Source organism: Palaemon carinicauda, chromosome 24 (assembly GCF_036898095.1).
Source record: "Palaemon carinicauda isolate YSFRI2023 chromosome 24, ASM3689809v2, whole genome shotgun sequence".
Taxonomy (NCBI): domain Eukaryota; kingdom Metazoa; phylum Arthropoda; class Malacostraca; order Decapoda; family Palaemonidae; genus Palaemon; species Palaemon carinicauda.
Window position 1 is genome coordinate 6,788,997 of NC_090748.1, and position 19,924 is coordinate 6,808,920.

Below are 19,924 nucleotides of genomic sequence, written 5' to 3' on the forward strand. Positions count from 1 at the left end.
TTTTATAGAATTGAGGAAATATAGCAGTGAATGGCAATAACCTTGGCTTGGGTATGCAATTAATGTTTAACTACATCTCGAAGTTGAAAATAATTGTCTGTCTCCTTGACGTCACTGTTAGTGGGGAAGCAGGTGGGCATTTAAATTAAAATCGGGTGAGTATAACCTATGTAATACTATATAATTTAGGAGTGCTTACTTCAGACAATGGAGGGATATTAGGCTCTAGATTACCTAATCGAAGTCTTCTGCTTTGGAATATAGTTGTGGCATGCAATGGTTTAGCAGTAAAAGGATCTAAAGTAAATAAAGAATTAGAATTTGAGGTTCTGCGAGAGGAGTTCAAATCTGTAATGCACAGAGAATTTTCAGACCCTTACTGAAAGAAACACTTTGAAAACTAGACTCAGCTTGGTAGTTAGTTTAGGTTAAGCAGAAAGGACCAGACTTAGCATTTTACGAGTGGATTCACTAGACTCTGAAGTTTAACAAAGAAAGCAAGTGATGTCAAGAGCTTAGGAACCTCAATTACTATGGGAAGTTGGCTATGTGAAATGTCTAAAGGTGCAGGCTTGTCATTATCATCGTCACTCCTGTCACAATCAACTAGCCTAGCCTTCCTTTGCTTTTCCCTTGAACAAAAAGAAAGTTTCAGACTTTCCTTTAGCACTTGCACTATCAACTTGATTGACAACCATTACAAAGTACTATCATATGAGAGGTACTGAGAAGGAAATTTTTTTTCACAAAAAATTTTATCAAAATATTGTCCCTGTAATACACCTAGGGAATGTGGATAGTTAACTTCCAGAAACAGTTACTGTGCACTTTCCACCTGGTAACTGCTTGGTAAACCAGGGAAAAACATCTTAATGCACAGTAACAAGCAAACAATTTGAAGTAGGTCTTGCCAGAAGCCGGCGACTGAAGAACCTGAGGTGACAAAGAGAATGGTGCATGTTACAACTTACTGCTAGAATGCTCTTTCCTTTACCAAGTGCAGTTGAAGAGCAGAAAATGGGAAAAGCATGAAATTTCAAAATTTTATGGGTTATGGTCACTTAAGCCGAGCTTCTGGAGAAGAAGCAATATGAACATCAGGGGAGGTTTGAAGAAATAATTTTGTTCATTTTTATCAGCCTTCTTTGATGTTCACATTGCTGACTCCCATATTCTGATGGAAGGTCAGTGAAGGAGATATAGGACATTTAAAGACCTAAAATATTTAAACTTATCTAGCCCCTTACTCTCACATATTGCCTTGGTTAGAAAAAAAAGAAAGCCTTCAAATAAATTTTGATTCCCCAGATCCCATTCCCAAATACAGGCCCTCCATCCAAATCACTTATTAATATACCTAACAGTGTATTCAAAAGGAAAGATTAATCCTTAAATTGTTTAAAATTACATTATCAAAAAAAAAAAAAAAAAAAAAAAAAAAAAAAAAAAAAAAAAAAAAATTCATATACCACATCACCAGCAGCTACTACAGCATCTAAACCCCAGCAGTTATGATAAGCAAACCAGGTTCCTTAAAGATAATTTTCAATGATTTGTTATGTTGCTGCTATGACTCTTTCCAAAGAAAGTTCCAATAGAAATTAAGAGAAGTTGCAGCTCCTTTATTATTCCCAGCAATCTTCATCTTTCTGCTTCTCTAACCTTTCAGCAATTTTAAAGGTAATGTTAATGATGGTAGTAATAACATATAGATTGGCATAATATTGATTTTTCATTAAAAATCCATCATGATACGTATCATTCTCACTCCTCCAATCTCAAACCATTTTCTCTGTCCCATCAAACATTTTAGCAACAGCACAATTGTTTGATTCCTTTATTTGTATAACTCTTAATTTAAAACTAGTTTTGTACTTTCATCTTTTTGCAGGGTGTTTTATAATTGATGTAGTTCAAAGTTGTTAAGAAATCAAACTGACTTAGAGCTAAAGTTACAAAAAATATTTTGGAAATGGAATGTACAATTATCATTTGTAAAAAGTTATGACAATCATAATACCATAAAATCACAGTATCATACTTTCATTTGCTGTAGTTTTATTATTGACTTAACACAAAAAAATTGTTTTCCTGTCATGTGACATGTAGGAATTGCTAGGGATAGGGTAAATATTTGTAATAACATCATTGTTACTGGAAGTGGTTAGTATCATCGGTTATCACTTGGATGTGTAAATGTGTTTGTTTGCTCGTTATGATTGGCGAAGAAACATGAACAAAACAATGGTTTCTGTATTAAGCGGTATGTTTAGGAAATACATGATATAAAATCACTTATTTCATTTACAGTACTTTGAATTTCTAAGGAAAAACTAAGTAGAACGACAATAGTAATATCATCATCATATAACCAATAATTGTTAACATATCTGTTGCTGCAAAAGCTAACCTATACACAGATGTGTAAATTCGTTTGTTTGTTTGTTATGATTGGTGATAAAATGTAAACAAAACAATGGTATTCGTGTTTAGTAAAAGCCTGATATAATATTGCCTTTGATTTATTTTGGATTTTTAAGGATACAGCAAAAACTAGCCTATAAAATGATGGTTTTGTAATTCACCAGACATCTTATACAACATATATTACCTAATACTATTAAAATTTTCCCTAATTTTCAGCCTCGTCTTATCTAAAGGTTGTCTTATACGCAGATACGGTACTTTAAGAACCACCTTGGAACTAGTTTCTCCAAGTACAACTGACATACAGTAGGCCGATAGCAAATAAACAAGACTAAGGTCTTTCTATGAAACAAAGTAAACAGATTGCCATTGCTTTATAAAATTAAACCATTGAATATAACTCTGTCATCCACTTATAGATCAAGAGAAAACATATCTTTCTCCTCTAAACATTTCCTTACACTTAGACCAAGCATTTCATTGATCCACTAAGTGAAGAACAGCCTGGTCAGATCACATTTAAGTAGCTTTTATGCACAGTGATTTGTCTAGAAATAAAAATAGATTCTCCAAGTAGTATATCAATAAGGGTTTGAATTATAAATCACCACTTTTATCATAATACAAGTGAGTTGAGCTGTTGCTCAGTGGCTTGTGAACGGCAATGCCTCCTCTCGTTTGATATTGGTCATGTTTAAAGGTTTAAAGACTACTCATGAATGGCAGAAGCAAGGGACAGTTACAATGCCCAAGCCCCATCTCCACCCAAGCTAAGACCAGGGTGGGCTAGGTGATGGCTGCTGATGACTCAGCAGGTAGCCCTATTAGTTCCCCTAAATCCCCATCCTTAGCTTACAAGGATGCGAGGTAAAAGACACTCCAAGAAACTATCGAGCTTGAGTGAGACTTGAATATTTATTACGGTAGAAGAGAGCCTTTTAAAACTGCGAGCGAGAGCCCTTTACAACTGTAAAAGAGAGCTCTTTAAAACTGTAGATGAGAACCCTATAAAAATGCAGACGAGCACCCTTTAAAACTGTAGACAAGAGCCATTTTTCTCCAATATTTTGTAGAAGCGTTAAAAGAATAACAGGTTCCGATATGCACGAACAGTCTCGCCCCGTTAATTTACGCCGCAAAGCATTTGCACGCCCCTTGTATTATACGAATATGGCAATCGCCAGGTAGGAACATTTCCTTATAGGTCATCATAATCTTCCTCTTCAGGCTCTTTAATGAAGAAATTAAAGATAAACAAACTCAAGCCAGTGCTCCAGGTGTACTTAATGAATTCATCTTGGTCAGTGAGGGCTTGAATTATAAGAGGAATTCTATCCTAGATAAATCATCAATCAAAATATAATGCGGTTTAGGGCAGAAACGAGTACTGTATCAAGTGCTATACTTAAAACAGATTACAGGTAGGTAGCCTATACATTAGGACCAAGTGCTACACTTTCACTTTGGATCCAAGGCTGGGGAAGTAGAATTTTCAACAGACTTATTGGTTTTCTCATTCTTGCTTGAGTAATTTCACCTAAGCTTACCCAAAAAGATTATGCAATATGAAGAAACACATTTAAAACACATAGTGTATCTCCTTTGCACATATCGCCACATCCATGAAAAACTTTCCATCAAATATACCCATATTCATTAAAGATGAAAGGACACAACAGTATGATCACAAAAGTATGTTGAGGAATGGGTGGTCAATCAGCATACTCCTTTTTTTAATACACAGGAACAAAATTATAACTGCATACATATGCTGTCTATCCAGCAATATTATTCTATATTTCATCTTATTTAGATTAAATGACTGATCATATTGACTTCAATTCCGATAATAAATACTGACGAGGAAGAAAAACAAAGTAAAACATGTGCATAAAGTCCTTGCTAGTGGTTATGAGATAAGATCAGTACCGTAATTATACATGAAAAGATGGTTTCTCCTGATGGCTAAATGCAGGAATCAGTTGAAATAAGATATGGCTCTTCTTCCAAGAATAACGAAATTCTCGGGTAACTAGAGAGCTTGAAAGATATAATTAATATATTTGTTTATGCAAAAACACTATTTTCCTGTGAGAAAAAGTAAAAATTTTAAATTATAAGAATTACAACAAAACTTACATCTATTTCGGATCCTATTAGGCTGAACATAAGTGGCATAACATATCCCCAGATACTCTTGTAGTAGTCTTCAACCTCAGGATCCTACAATGTGATAAAACATTGGGAATAAATTACTGAAACATGATTTATGTAGTGTACTTACAGACAAGCAAAACCAGGAATTTTAAACTAAAATACTTATTTCTAAACTTATCAAATAATTCTGTACTACTTACTAACTGTCAACTTCACCCTCAAAATGAAAATAAAAGGTATTAAAATTTTCCTCTCTAACAGCAAGTTATTGACTCTGTGGGACCACTATAATGCCACCCATCTGCCATGTCACGAAAGGTAAATGGAGGAAACTAGGTCCCGGAAAAACACCAACAATGGCCACCAGATAAATGGCTTTGATTCATATTTTCTGCATAGCAATATGTGCTAGTGGTTCATATGCCAGATTCCTTAGAAACTGTACCACAGCAACTAACAGGATACCATGTCTAGTGCAAGGGGAATGGCAGTGTATATTAGGACTGAGAACCCTTCTTCTCATAAGTCCTGCTTTGAATGTATATGTCATAAGATTCAGGTCATAAAATTTTGTGCCATGCGTAACTTTTATTTGTGTTCCATCTATTGGAATCTAGACATGGATGATTCCATTTCTTACAGTCATCTCACCACTATGGCTAAGATACAAGATTATGATAGAAAGGCCTCTTTTGTGCTTGACGATTTCAGTGTCCGACATAGCTAAATTGTTTCTGCAACTGAGTGTCATGGCTTAAGAGCTGTCGACTTTGGTTCTCAATTAAGCTGCATGAATATAACAAGTGAAGCAACTCGAGTCTAGTAATTACTTGGTGTTATAACAAGCAAGGTTGGTCTTGCAGTTGGGATCTCTGATCATCTTGGTTTCTTTCATAATTGAGACTGATTAGCCTGTCTCTGATGTGTCACTATTGTAAAATATATATAAAATCTCAAGTACAGTACACTACTTTGATCTTGAGTAACCTTTTTCCATTTAAATTGGTCACAATTCTATACAGTAAAGGGGTTGAGCTTGTTCTCTTTAATTAAAATTTGATCAACATAATTAATAGGCGTATTCATTCTCACGTGAAAATACCAAATGAAGGACAAACCCTGGTTTAATCATGACTGTAGATGTGCCTATTTTGAGAAACAATGAGGTTTGGAAAGGTAACAGATCAGTTCACTTGGAATAACTATACTGAGCTAAACATCCTGTTGGTCATATAGTTTATGCTTAAACTGAAAAGGAACAGAATTTGACCATATAAGACACCCTTTCTTGTTCAACTTATTTACTTAAGTTCCTCCCTTGCTTCAAGGAGGAACTGTTTGGTTTTTTCTACACATTATTTACACCACAGAGAATGAGAACTCAAGACGGCAGCAGCAGTTGGAAAAAGCATTGTTTACACATGCTCTAATCCCTACCTTATCTTTACAGTGGGGGCAAAGTATTGTAAATAAATCATTATAAAGTTTTTCTAATTATTTCTAATTTAATTTCCGATGAGCTTTTCATTTTGAGAAAGAATTGTATGTGAATTTTACACAAGTATTGAAATGATGCATTTTAGTTTCATTAAGTTTTTCATATTTTATGGCAATTTAGGGAGGCAAGTAAAACTTAAACTTAAAGGCATAGCTTACAAAATATCCAGTAATTCTTATTTGTCAGGTGATGAACCGTCTCCTCTTATCCTCAAATCCTTTTGTCAAAATAAACAAGTTACTTATACAGTACAAAAGAAAAGGACATTCATACAGGTCTTTCTAAGAATATTACACAGTACCAGTAAGTCCTTAGGTTAAAACAGTAGCAACTTAGGTTTCATGGATAAAACACAGCTCCCATGATGGAATAGCATTACTGTACTTGTTTTGTAAATTACCTTTTATTATTCTATATTCAATCCTCAATGTGTTTATTCTTGGTAAATTTATGTTTCCAGGTGATAAAGGGGGTTTTCCATGTCCTAGCTTGTGGCTTTACTACAGATTTCCATTGTAGCCCAAGAACCTAATTACTGTATTGTATCAAAATTCATTTATATATGGTCAGAAGTGTTATTTTAGTTTTCACAAGTTATTATTTGCTAGTTTTAACAGATGGAGTTTGATATACACACAGTTCTTAAGTCTACAAAGAATTGTCATTTTCACAATCTTAATTGTTCCTTATTACCTTCATTTTGAACTGTACAGTATTTATTTTTGTTATCAATTTTAGGTGCCTTTTTAGAACCTACAGTACAGTGAGCACGTTTCTTTTTCTAATTTTTTTCTGTCAGTTGAATTTTCTCTCTTTCTATGGAGCTATCAAGAATAAGCACATCTATTTGTAAAGAATATTAACTAAAATAATAAAATAGTAAAGCAAATATAATTCAATTTAGAATTCAATATAGTTACGTAAAAACATAGCAAACAAACACATATCTGCTACTTGCAATGTTTCTTAGTTATCAATGTTAAATAATTTCAAAGACCTCCAGCAAATAGTTCCACTACATACTACACACGTTGAAATAAATCTGTATGAATTATTTCAGTTTATGTTCATCCTAAAGTGTTTTTACTTTTAAATTTTACCTTGTTTTAATACAAATATTTATATCTTTTCAGTTAACATACATTCACATCTATATAATTGTGATTGCTCATCCTTATTTGCCATTTTCTAGCTGCGAAACCTGGAAATACTAAAAAATATTACTCATTGAATTAGTGGGCTTTCCAACAAATAATAAATTTAAAAAATATTAACCCTGTGAATGTTATGAGTTGACTAAAAGTAAACATTCCCTCTTACATTGTTTTCTGTCAGCAATCTACCACTATAATCAATGCTACAAATTACCCAGTGTGAACAACAATTCTTCTGAAGATTTCACATTGAAAGCTCAGCAAAACTACTGAATAGCAAAGTTGCCTAAACAGCAAAACCCAGTCCATAGGGTTGAAATACTTAGTAAATATAAAGTACTTGTAGAAACATGTCTTACCTCTGTTTCTGGTTTTCTCCAGCCAAGACCAGCAACAAATGCTACTGTTAAAACTCCAATAGCTCCAGCACTTTCTAATGCAGCCTGTAACATGGATTTTACTTTTAATAACAAACAGCTTAATCTTTGAATGCTAAGTGTCATATTACTAGCAGATTCTTATTCCAAGGATCAATACAATAAAATTGCCTCATGCCATTATAAAAGTCCTTTCATTGAAGAATTCACAAAAAATTAATAACCGATAAACTACATAGGTACTGTGATCGTCTCATGTTGAGGTTTCTCCTCGATTCCCTTAACTAGAGCAAATCATGTGATGATCTATAGATGAAAATTCAAATTGAGGGAAAATGAGATAAAGATACTTTCATTCACTTAAAGTACACCATTCACACCCAAGGCCAAAGTTTGTGAATAAGGTTATTCAATTACCCATTCAAGTAATGAATACGTACATGGTTTGGGCGGTATCGACCCAACAGATATTTGCTCAAAATTGGCTTTTGCTATGTCTAATAGGGTTTAAAGTCTCAATCAATGAAAATGGAAATATATATCAAAGTACGATACAAAGAGGATAAAAATTAACGGAAAATAAAATAACTAAATTAGTGGAAAATCACCACATAACTAATAAAACTGATTGAAAACAGGTTTGGGCATTCAAAAAATAATAGTATTTGAGACAGAAATCAGAGCTTTAAGTAGTGCAGTTATATAGCTAATGCTGGACTCTAGCATTATACCTAAATTAGCATGACAAATATATTCCAATCTATTAAAGACAAAATTACCAACCTTTTGACTGCCAAAGAGGGCCAAGCAGCCGAGCACTAAAAGAATAATTAGTTTGTACATGGGTCTGTTCTTCTTTTCTCTATAGGGTAAGTACCAGCATAGAACACCAAAGATTACACCATACATGATTCCAACAAATATCTCAATTGGTCCTTTCAATATCGTCCATGTAGGTGAACCTGTCAAGGAAGTCAATAAAATTTATTCACGATTACTTTGATTACATATCTTCATGCTTGTTAAATATAATACAGTGCTCATATCTATCCACTGACATGGGAGAAATTATGTTGACAGACTAAAGTAAGTGATAACACAGGATTTACAATGAATGGTATTTAAACAATAAAACTCATCATTTTTATACTCGCATGAAGTTCATATTTTTTCCCTCTCAAAGCCTGGTTTTATGTCGATGTTTACTCTAAAATAAAAAATTCCCCATTGTCTTCTTTCAGAAAGCTTAGGCATTTTATACAATACTGAGAAAACCTGGCAGTAAATGGCAATAAACTTAGTTTGGGATTAAGAACCTTTTGTCTTTTCATTCTTGAAGTCAAAAGTATATCCCTATCCTCTTGACATCACTAGTCAATGGGGATTACTGGTGATTATGAACATCAGGCGAGTGCAAAAATAATAACTCTTTTCATCATTAAAATTCTGTTCATATTTATAAGACTCCACTGATGGCTCCTACACCCTGAGGGAAGTGGGTTGATGAAGGAAAAGCCACGAAATGTAAAGCCATAAACTAATAAACTTATGTAGCACCTGAAACTCACCTCTTGGCCAAGTACCACGGTAATTAACCATCACCAAATATGGTGTTTATAACTGGGCTCCTAATTGTGAACCAAATAAAACTTAATAATCAAGCTTTTTACTTTTATAAAATACAAAGCACTGTGTATTATAAAGAGAGAAAAACATTTAGATCACTGATAATGTTTCTTTATATTTATGACTCCTTTAAAATTCTCAGTGTGATTCATGATTGGTAATTTACTTTTGAGAAACACATTTGACCTGTTCCTTCTTCAATTGCACAAAAACTGGCTTTCTGAGAAAGTCTTTTAAAGATTTTCAATGATCAATCGATTCTGAAGAAGTGTTTTAATTCCTTCATTTGCTTTGTTTCAAGTACTGTATTGTTCTCCTGTTTGGTCTTTAGCTGCTGAATCTCATCTTAAATTTGTTGGGCAAGAACTTGACGTCTATCAAATTTCTTATTCCTTATGTAGATATTATTCTCAGGCACCGTCAGTCAGTTAGTTCATTATGCATATTGCAAGATCTTTCATAACTCTGACCATCCTTTACATTCAGATCTTCCCAGACAGTACCATCCTGCTTTTAATACTAAGTATGCAGTTAATTCAAATAGCCATGACTTTTCCATCATAATGCTCAATACTACACAGTATTCTAGAAGATTTATTCCAGTTACAACTAAATTGTGGAATGATCTTCCTAACCAGCCAGTTGAATTGGTGAAACTTCAAAGGGTTAAACTTGCAGCCAGTTTTTATGTTAAATAGGCTGACATAAGTCTCTCTTTATAGTTTATATATGAAAAATTTATTAAAAGGCTGTTAAAGCTCTTTTATCAATTGTTTATTACTTCCCTTGTAGTTCATTAATTTCTTTATTTCCTTTCCTCACAAGGTTATTTTTCTGTTGGAGCCCTTGGGCTTAAAGTATCCTGATTTTCCAACTGGGGTTGTAGTTTAACCACTAATTATAATAATAACCTGATCATTTGATCTATCTCTAGTTGTAACTTTCTTTGAAATGTTGCTATTCTTTCTCTTGCAAATGAAACAGAAGGCCATCCACAAAGGGTGTGTAGAAAATGTCATCCTGAATTTCAAGATATTTGACATTTTTTACTATTACTTCTCGTATATATAGTTTATTTATTTCTTTACTTCCCTTCCTCACTGGGTTATTTTCCCAGTTGGAGCCATTTGGTCTGTAGCATCTTGTTTTTTCAACTAGGGCTGTAGCTTAGCTATGACAATAATAATAATAATAATAATAATAATAATAATAATAATAATAATATTATTAATAATAATAATAATAATAATAAAGATATACTGTACATTGTTTTTCACATTGTGGACTCCTACTGTGTTCACTATACATAAAACAAACCAAAAGATAATTAACTTTAATAAAGGAGAGACTCAAGTTGACCATTACTCATGACCAACGTAGATACAATATATTAAGACGGCTAGAATAGGTTCCAAGGACCACTGAGCAGTTGGAGTCAAAACTGAGCAAGATGATCCCAACAAGGACGGGATATTGGGGTAAAGAAAAAAATTTTTGTCTATTTATTTTAAGGTCGAGAAGTTCTTGCTTCATAGATATTATATGCGGAACTCCCGCGTAAGTGTAATATGAATACTGATCCTAGAGAAAATTTTAGGAGAAATATTTCTTGTTAAATGCAATAAAAACTCATGACATGTCTCAGATAACAGACAGTTCCTCTTATAATGGATACTATACTACGAATGAGATACATATGTTTTCATACAAGATTAAGGGCAACTCACCTTCAGCAAAGGTTAACCCTAGCAAAACACTGAACCCTGAGATTGCTAACACATCATCGATACTAGCAGCAGCAATAACCAAAGTGGGGATTCCTTTTTCTACTCCGTACCCCTCTTCACTCAGCTTTAACAAAGAAGGAACCACGACTGCGGGTGAGACTGCAGCCAAGATAAACCTGAAAGAGAACAATGATGAATATCTATTGAAAAAACAATGCAGATCTCTAAAAATATATTCTACCCAAACCCATTTCTTCATTACTATTATCAGCTATACCAAGAGGAAACCATCTAGTGCTATTTTAGAGTTCGTACGATCCTCTAGTAGCAGAGTACCTAACGGTTTCTTATCTCTATCTTCTGTGAGAAACAATGGGAGAGGTGGAAAATATCTGTAACATATTAAGTTTGAGTATATTCTTTCCTCAAACTACGTTTCTTTCAAAGTGAACTCAATACTTTGTGTTACCCATAATAGTTATTTGAGTGTGAAGACATTAGTTACTTATCTCATGTATAGCAAAACAGAGCCAAGGTCTGGTGAGATCAAATGAACTTCTACAGCAAAATTGAATATGACCCAAAAGTTTGGAAGGCCAATCAGTGATCAAGAAAGAGATTGGAATTTTACTAGTAATATAATCTATACTGTTTGAAATCTTTAAGCTTTAGAGCCCAAACCCCTCACAAATTATTAGAGATTCAAGCCCCAGGTTGTTTTCTTGGACATTCATCTTAGCACAGAATCTATAAAAAATAGGACTTAACATTTATCATCCTATAGCTGACAAAATATTTTTCCAATGACATAAATTATAATGTTACATATTGTGTTAAATTTACATATGCACAATTAATAAAAGAAAGAGAAAATTGGTAATTGCTAGATGTAAATTATGTCAGATTGTGCTAAAGGGAATAGAAATAGTGGACTTGAATTACATCCAATAGTGCTCAAAGGGTTAAAAAAATATTTACGAGAACAATAAATATGTTACAATGCCTGTTCCATCCCCAACTTTTTTCAGGTACAGGAAAACTTGCCCTGTTGCTACTTTTAAGGACATTAAAGTATCTATGGGTCAGAACGGGAAAGCATATATAAAAAAGGCTAATGAGATTTCTTCATGGGCAGCATTTAAAAATAAGAGTTATGCCAAAATGTTGTTTGAAAAAGCATAATTCTAAGATTTGTAATACTCACTAGGTAAGCTTGATCTTCTGAAGTATTAAAATATGACTTTTCACTAACTTCTTAAGGACAAATGGAAATCCTATTATTACTTCTATTTAAGACTTCACTGGTGGATAAAGGCAATGTATGTTGAGCTGCCTTCAACTCTAGGATGTTCATGTATAGACCTTTGCCTCTCAAAACTATTATCCTGATATCTCTACCTAGCATACAACCTGTGGTGAAAATATATGACATTCTAACACTTCTGAAAGCATCCATAAAAATAACAAGACAGTACAACAATAGAAAGATAGCTAGCTCCCATGCAAAGATTTTGGCTTTTTCAACTCTAACCGTGAACTACTGGAGTTTATTAAGTTGGTACCGTTATTTCATTAAACGGAAGCAGATTACTTGCTATCCAACTGAAATTGGAGATGCCTGGCATGGCTAAAGATATGAGCACTAAATTCTCTAATGATATTCTATGGCCCCTAATTTCCTGTCACTGGTTGGTAAGATGTGTTGAAGTTCTTGCATCCTGACTTATCCGAGGCAAATCATAGCTGTTGATGTGGTTAGATTCCTCTTAAGGAAGATGGTGACCTAGTAAACTCTAGATTACAGTTGTAAACCAAACTTAATCACCTGCCAGACCATGTAAGTCTTGAGGATTTTGGCTTCATTTAGGTACTGAGGCAGTAATTACCAGCTTTAAATACCTCACTTGAGTACTAAGCCAATTCAAGATAGATACCCAAGAACTAAGCTGAAGCACTAGACTCCAAATTTGGAGAGCTTTCTTCACCAAAAGTGCTTATTTTTTTGTTATTTACTAAGCTGAAGCACTAGATTCAAAATTTGGAGAGCCTTCTTCACCACAGTGCCATTTTTTTTTTTTTTTTTTTGAAGACTGACAGATTAGCATCCAATAATACACCATCTTCAAGTCTATAAATGGTGACAAGCGCCCACTTGGAGGAATTGATGACCTGATACAGCCCTCTTCTTTTGGGAAAGTGTCTGGAAGATATAAACAGATGTCAAAACTTTGCAAACAACCTGTACCTTCATCCAAAGCCTATCTTTTATTGCAAATCTCAGAGTTATATATCAAGAGGAGACTCTTCATGCCCTTGCCATATCTTCCATCAAATCCGCTTATAAGCTACAGGGAGCCTAAAAATATGAAATCTTCCCCTAGTAAATATTTCCACGATTGCAATAGAGTTTGAAAATTTGTATAAGCAGAGACACCCTCTTATATAGTGGAGAAGTGAGTTAAAAACTAGCGACTTGGTAACAGAAACCCATGTGAGGGTATCCTTTCTGTACTCATGTACACACTCATAATAATAAAAGGAAGAAAATCACCTACAGTTATTATTTTCTGATACTGTAGCATGGGACATAAATGGTTTAATATAAATGGGGTCTGAGTAGTGATGTGAGCAAAACGAGTGTGGTTAAGCTAGAAAGATAAGAGAGTAAATTGCTCAAACCAGCTAGAGCTACCGCAGTAGTTGCTATTTCAACTGATGAAAATAAAGGGGCTGTGGGTTACATACAATGGACTTGATGATGTAAACAGGGTAGAACAATGAAAGGCTTAGAAGCCAGATTCAATAATTTAGCACATACAGTCGACAGAGTATTATCCGACTGCTAACAATAGTAGCAAGCTGGCACAGAATTACTGACGAGTTCAAATGTTGAACAGATGCATACGAGTAGAAACACGGATGCACTGACGACAATGATGATACAAGATTTTATGTTATGTAAACTACTCAAACTACAGTTGACGGTTAGGCCACTTGACAACCAATGCCCAATGAAGGGTTTCAGTTGCTCAAGGTCTTTTTGAGAGAGATCAATCTGACCACACATGGATAGTCAGAAAGAAAAAATACAGTAAAGATCTTGTGGTTATTGGTAGAAGCCATTACAATGGAGATGACAGGTAGGCCACAGAAATGGTAAAGAAGCTATAATGAAAAAAAATGACAGTTACTACATGAATACAGATTATCTAATGCAAGAAATGGGGATATGAAGGCAAATTAACAATGGAAATTTGGGTTGGAAAGTCTATTCTGAGTTTTGCAACTCGTACATACAAGGATTGCGATGGCTTCACCAACCAATGTGCCAACCCATTCAAAGGTGATAGAATAGCAATCACCTGGAAGTATATAAGAAGGCTACTGAACCCCCATCTATGAGGATATTTATTTGATAAAAACCAAATATTGGTTGAGGTTATACAAAATATTAAAGATAATCTGTCACAAGAGAATATGCCCAGGTATGGTAAACACACAGAGAAGTATCAGCCCTAAGAATAATACCTTTAAGAAAAAGTTGTAGGTGCCAACCTCCAACCCAGGGAAGAGATTATAGTCAACAATATGTGTGGGAAGTGCAGGAAAGTGGGGCATCAATAAGTAGAGTTCCCCATCCTGGAGTCTTCCTGCTGCTATTCCTGTCAAGCCTACGGCCATATATTCCAAATTACCCGACTAACAATGATGAGTGACTAAGGGTATTCCGTCCAATGCCCCACCCAGTATCAGAGGAAAATAGGGCAGAGGTCGCAGTGGCAGGTGAATGCAAGGGAGAAATGTGCTTTCCCACTTGGCAACACCAGCAGTCAAAGAAGCAGTGAGGATCCAAGGGCTGACGAGAGGAGTGGGGACACCCACCCAAAGGGTCTCCCTTGAGACCCCTGACCTCAGCCCCGTAATACAAGACTAGGGAGAATGACAGTGGGATGCAAAGGTTTCATTAGTAAGATCATGAGCCAATCTTCTGACCCAACTATGTGGCACGGGGTACTGGCACTTACTATGACATTAGGCCTCATGCCTGCATATAGATTTTACCACCAGTATCAGTTTAGGTCTGGGCAAAGAAAGACATCACTTGCACCTAGTATAGATGCGTAGATAAATTTAGGAGATATCATGTAAAACGAATAAAAATTACACGAGAATCAGCTTTAGTGGATGAAAAGGCAACAGGAGCATATCTAGCTAAACTGATATAATTATAAGAGAAGTAGGGGGTTTGGGGGAGCCTATAGGTCTATCTGCTGAATCATCAGCAGCCATTGCCTGGCCCTCCTTGGTCCTAGCTTGGGTGGAGAGTGGCCTTGGGCACAGGTCATATGTAATATGGCCAGTCTCCAGGGCATTGTCCTGCTTGATTGATAAGGCAATGTCACTGTCCCTTGCCTCTGCCATTCATGAGTGGCCTTTAAAGCCTTTAAAGTCTGCCACTTCTTAACAGCATCTGCAACCACAACAGTGCATAACAGGTACCCAGGACAGACAAGGAAGAATCACTAGACTGTAGTTCCTTGTGGGGACACAGTGAGCCACATAATTAAGCCAATTGTGGTTTAATGCTTCAAGAACCTGAGAGCCTTGAAATACAAGAAAAGTGAACACTTCATATTTTCTAGTAACTGGCTATAAAACGTAAAGGCACGGATCACTGGTATATTTCTTAAGCAGTGGTTCAATAAACCCTCGACTTTTGAAGTGAAAGCACATGTGGAGAAAGAAAGATTGCCATTCAAGGTGTTGCTCTTAATCAACAATACTCCCAAACATCCTCAATATAAAGATAGTATAATGAAAAATAAACATATGTCAAATCTCTGCCACCAAAACTACCTCTATCCTACACTATCTAGATTAAGGCATCGGTAAGTGCATAAAATCCCCCTATAAATGAAAACTATGATAATTTCAAAACTTATAAATAAAAATGATGTGCAAAGATTTTTCTCAAAATATATAATCCATTAATGCATACATTTCTGGGCTCCGACCTGTGCCGCCCAGTGAAATGCTCCTTTAGCATCATTTCTAAGGTACTGTATATAACTGCTAAATAATACCAGAGAAAAAATTGCATAGGAATGCTAGGTGTGAACCCAGCTCGCTCACCTGAAAGGTGTCGGTATATTATAACAAGGGCGTGAAAATCACATGCAGAGGTCTCGTACCAATTAGAAATCTCCTCGTCAATATCCCCAAAATCATGAGGAGCCGTCCCAAGTCCACCACAGACCGCCGCTACCAACAAGCCCACCCACGCCAATGACGTCACTCCTCATTTAGCATCGCTCTCGCTTTGTTGCTGTGATTTTTTCGCTTGTGCTTTTTGGATTTTTACACCCTTTCTGCTCATGATGTCGGACTCTCAAGCTTCCTCATCGAAGTTAAGTACCAGACTTATGTTTTCTGAGCTTTCGGAGGTAGCATTAACCTTACTTTTAGTGTTATTCATGATTATTTGTTTCGCTATTGTTGTCGACCCCGCGACGCGGCGGCCATTTTAGTTCTTGCTACCTCTAAGCCCGTTCTTAACGATTTACATTTGGTCCTCCATACTATTTGTTATTCGTTTTGAACCTTGCGCTTTACCGATGCTTGAGCAGTTATTTTACTATTATTGTTATCACCATGGTTATCCCATGCTGTGTTAGGTTATGGCGGCACCCCTCTCGGTCAGTACCGTGAAGACGCCTTGAGCTGATATTTTAAGATTAGTTCTCTTCCCACGATTCCATGGAATCGCTGTTATTTAAGAGTTTAGTCATTTTATCTGAGGGGGACTCTCGATCGGCAGTGTTTAAAGTTTAGTTTACCATTCGGTTTGTTTCCGTTCGGTGTTATGTTGGCACCCCTGTCCAGCCCTGGTCCTCCCCGTACTGGCGGGCGCGCCCTTGCATTGTTTTGTTTTTCCCTGCCTTTCTTGCGTCCCTCTCTCTCATATTTATTGTATCAGCTTATCTTGCATGCCTTAACCTAGTTATTTTTATTCCGTGTTGTGATCATTCGTTATGTTAGTGTCTTGCGATCCTGGCCGGACAGGTTGGTACTCCTGTCCTCGCTCGGCCTCTCGCGATCGCCTCGTATCCTTCTGCGGCTCTTTGACTCCTCCCACTCCCTGATCTCGAGTATGCCTCCCCGTACTCCTCTTCCCCTCTGGGGTTCCTCCCACTACCTGAGCCTGAGTATGCCACCGCATACACCCCATCCCCCCTGGGGATACCTGCCGTCTCTTAGAGACCTGGAGTCAGCTGTTCGGGTTCTCAGCCGATCCCTCTCGTCCGTACGCTCCGACCTCCCCCCCCTCCCTCCCTGGGATACCGCTTGACTCCTTGCCTTATCAAAGCCTAGATCTGTTACACTTGCGAGTTATTCACTTCCTTCCGCCACAGCCGGATTCCCGCCCTCTTCGATTGGCCATCAGGAGATCGGGAGTTTTGGTTGTCCCTTTGGTTGTGAGCTCTCTGTTCATTCCCCAGGCGGGATGTTACATGGTTTTATTGAGTGTTTAAGGTTCCTTTTAGTAGGGAGTCCTCCCCCTCCTACCCCGGTAGGTTCAGTGCCTGTCTCCCTCACTCAGTTGTCTCTCCGGAGCCAACGGAAACATGTTATGTTAACCTTATATCTCTACGTGTTCACTCTCTGATGCCTAAGTGATATTATCTCCCTTACCCTTACCCGGAATGATCTCACCATACACGGAATTCCCTTATTGTTATTATTAAGTTAATCATTAACTATACGGTTAATCCTAATTATTGTAGTTAACTTAATTTGTATGCCTTTTCTCCCGGCCCTGCCGGGAGAACCTCATATACAGTAGGGTCCCGAATTACACGTGTTCTAATTACGCGATTCCTCAATTACGCGATCGATAGTTTTTAAAAATTGAATTTCCTGTATCTGCGAGGAGCATTCTAAATCCGCGAGTCAAGCACCGCGAAGCGTAGGAAATCTATTGTTTTCTTAATTGTATTGGGGGGGGGGGTGATGGTTCCCCGATGTCTGAGAAGGGGGGGGGGGGGTGGAGAATGTGAGAGAAAGATTTCTGTTCAAACATTTTAAGACTAGTTATGGATGAAAAATGTTAAGGTTTGCCCATCTGTTGTGTGAACTTGTCGCTAGGCTAGCCTAACTGTCCAACACCTATATGTATAATATTCCATATTTGTACTAATTAATTTTTATACTTACGTTGTGATTATGGTGAAAAATCCTTATTCATAAAACTTTAAATTAAAAACCATCAAAATCAACAGTGCCATTTGAAATATTGAAAAGTTTCCAAAAAAAAATCAACAGAACAGCATCGTCATGGGAACACCTTTGTTGCTTTCGTGTGCAAGACTACCGCTATCATCCAGTAGTAGTGCGTTGTGCTCCGTTTCATCTAAATTGATTGAAATTCTTTTATATATATAGTACTTTTGAAACCAAAAATTAAATCAAATAAAGACTATTTTATATCATGCTACTGCCAAACATGTCACTACAACCAAACCCATTACTTTGTGTAGTACGTTCCATCGCCGATCATAACGAACTCACTAACCAATTTTAACACCTGTCTATAGGTTAACTTTTGCGGCAAAAGATATCTTACCAGGTACTATGTAATAATAATGTTATAATTAATGTTGTTTTATTTATCCTTAGAAAATCAAAATAAATGAAATATGAGCAATTTTGTTTCGTGTTTTTTTTTTCCTAAAAAAAGCCTCCTTAAAAGGAAAACGTTTTTTTTTACGTTTCATCGTCGATCATAAACGCATTTACTCCTGAAAGTGATATTGAAGAGCTTTTACTAAAGATGTTATTATAAATAAAGATTATAAATAGGTGGTAAAATATCTATAATTAAAGTGTAGCAGCATCAAGAAATGTTGGGGTTCGCCCTTTACATAAGAATGTACTGTACATTGGATTAGACAGATCGTAGAAAAAATCAATTAGGGAAAAATCGGTATTCGATATCCTCTTCATCAGCATCGTCAATCGGGCTTTTTATTTTTTTTATTCTCAGTCGCTAACTAGTTATCGCACTGTCAAGATCTGCACACATTCCGATAATTCACATTTGAAGGTTTTCTGGGAGAGGATGGATAGAGAAAATACCGAACTATATAAAATGTTTTTTTAACCTGTTAAGCGTCACCCACGTGATAAACCGTTCACCACGATCTAATCGGTACCGCCTTCAACTGTATATTCCGTTCATGACTTTAATTGCCTTTTACAAGCCGTCAGTCTCGTGATATTACGTTTACTCGTATAGTAAGTATAGGATCACCACTTGGCAACACTCTCAGCATATGGGGACTGTGAATAGAAACTTATATGATGTCTGGCAACTATTTTTCTGAAGGTAGCTTGATGTTGGAAAACTGGTTTCCTATCAGTGCGCTCGGGCGTTCATGCATAAGTGGTTCTTTGTAGTTCCTTTTGTAATGAACGGTCTAAAGAGGAAGGTTATTTCTTTAAATGAAATAAATGATATTCTTGTTGAGGAATTTGATAATGATAACCTGTTTGATAATGAGAGCACTAGTTCTGAATCCTCCAGTGATGAGTATATTGAAGAAACAAAGTTTTCTTTCGATGCCGAAAGCGAAAATGACTTCTCATTACCGAATGACTGGACAACGAAATTTCACAAAACTATAAAGGGAAAGGAAACGCCGAGAGAGAGAGAGAGAGAGAGAGAGAGAGAGAGAGAGAGAGAGAGAGAGGAGAGAGAGAGAGAGAGAGAGAGAGAGAGAGAGAGAGAGAGAGAGAATAAAGTGGATAAATAATGTACAAATGTATGACGAACATATTTGAAAACTATACAGGAAACGATATGAGAGAGAGAGAGAGAGAGAGAGAGAGAGAGAGAGAGAGAGAGAGAGAGAGAGAGAGAGAGAGAGAGAGAGAGAGACTTATCCCTTTCCTTTTGTT

At 36.2% G+C, this 19,924-nt stretch overlaps 1 protein-coding gene across 7 annotated transcripts in view; it reads right to left on the reverse strand.

Moving 5' to 3' along the window:
- Positions 1 to 19,924, reverse strand: part of LOC137618059 (sodium/hydrogen exchanger 9B2-like) — a 161,445-nt gene that overhangs the window by 15,430 nt on the left and 126,091 nt on the right. For all 7 annotated transcript variants that reach the window (XM_068348024.1, XM_068348023.1, XM_068348022.1 and 4 more), the window contains 4 exons: positions 10,967 to 11,142; positions 8,397 to 8,575; positions 7,596 to 7,679; positions 4,567 to 4,650 (listed from right to left, as the gene is read on the reverse strand). In XM_068348024.1, the coding sequence (XP_068204125.1) occupies positions 4,567 to 4,650; positions 7,596 to 7,679; positions 8,397 to 8,575; positions 10,967 to 11,142 (523 nt within the window). The remainder of the gene's footprint in view (positions 1 to 4,566; positions 4,651 to 7,595; positions 7,680 to 8,396; positions 8,576 to 10,966; positions 11,143 to 19,924) is intronic.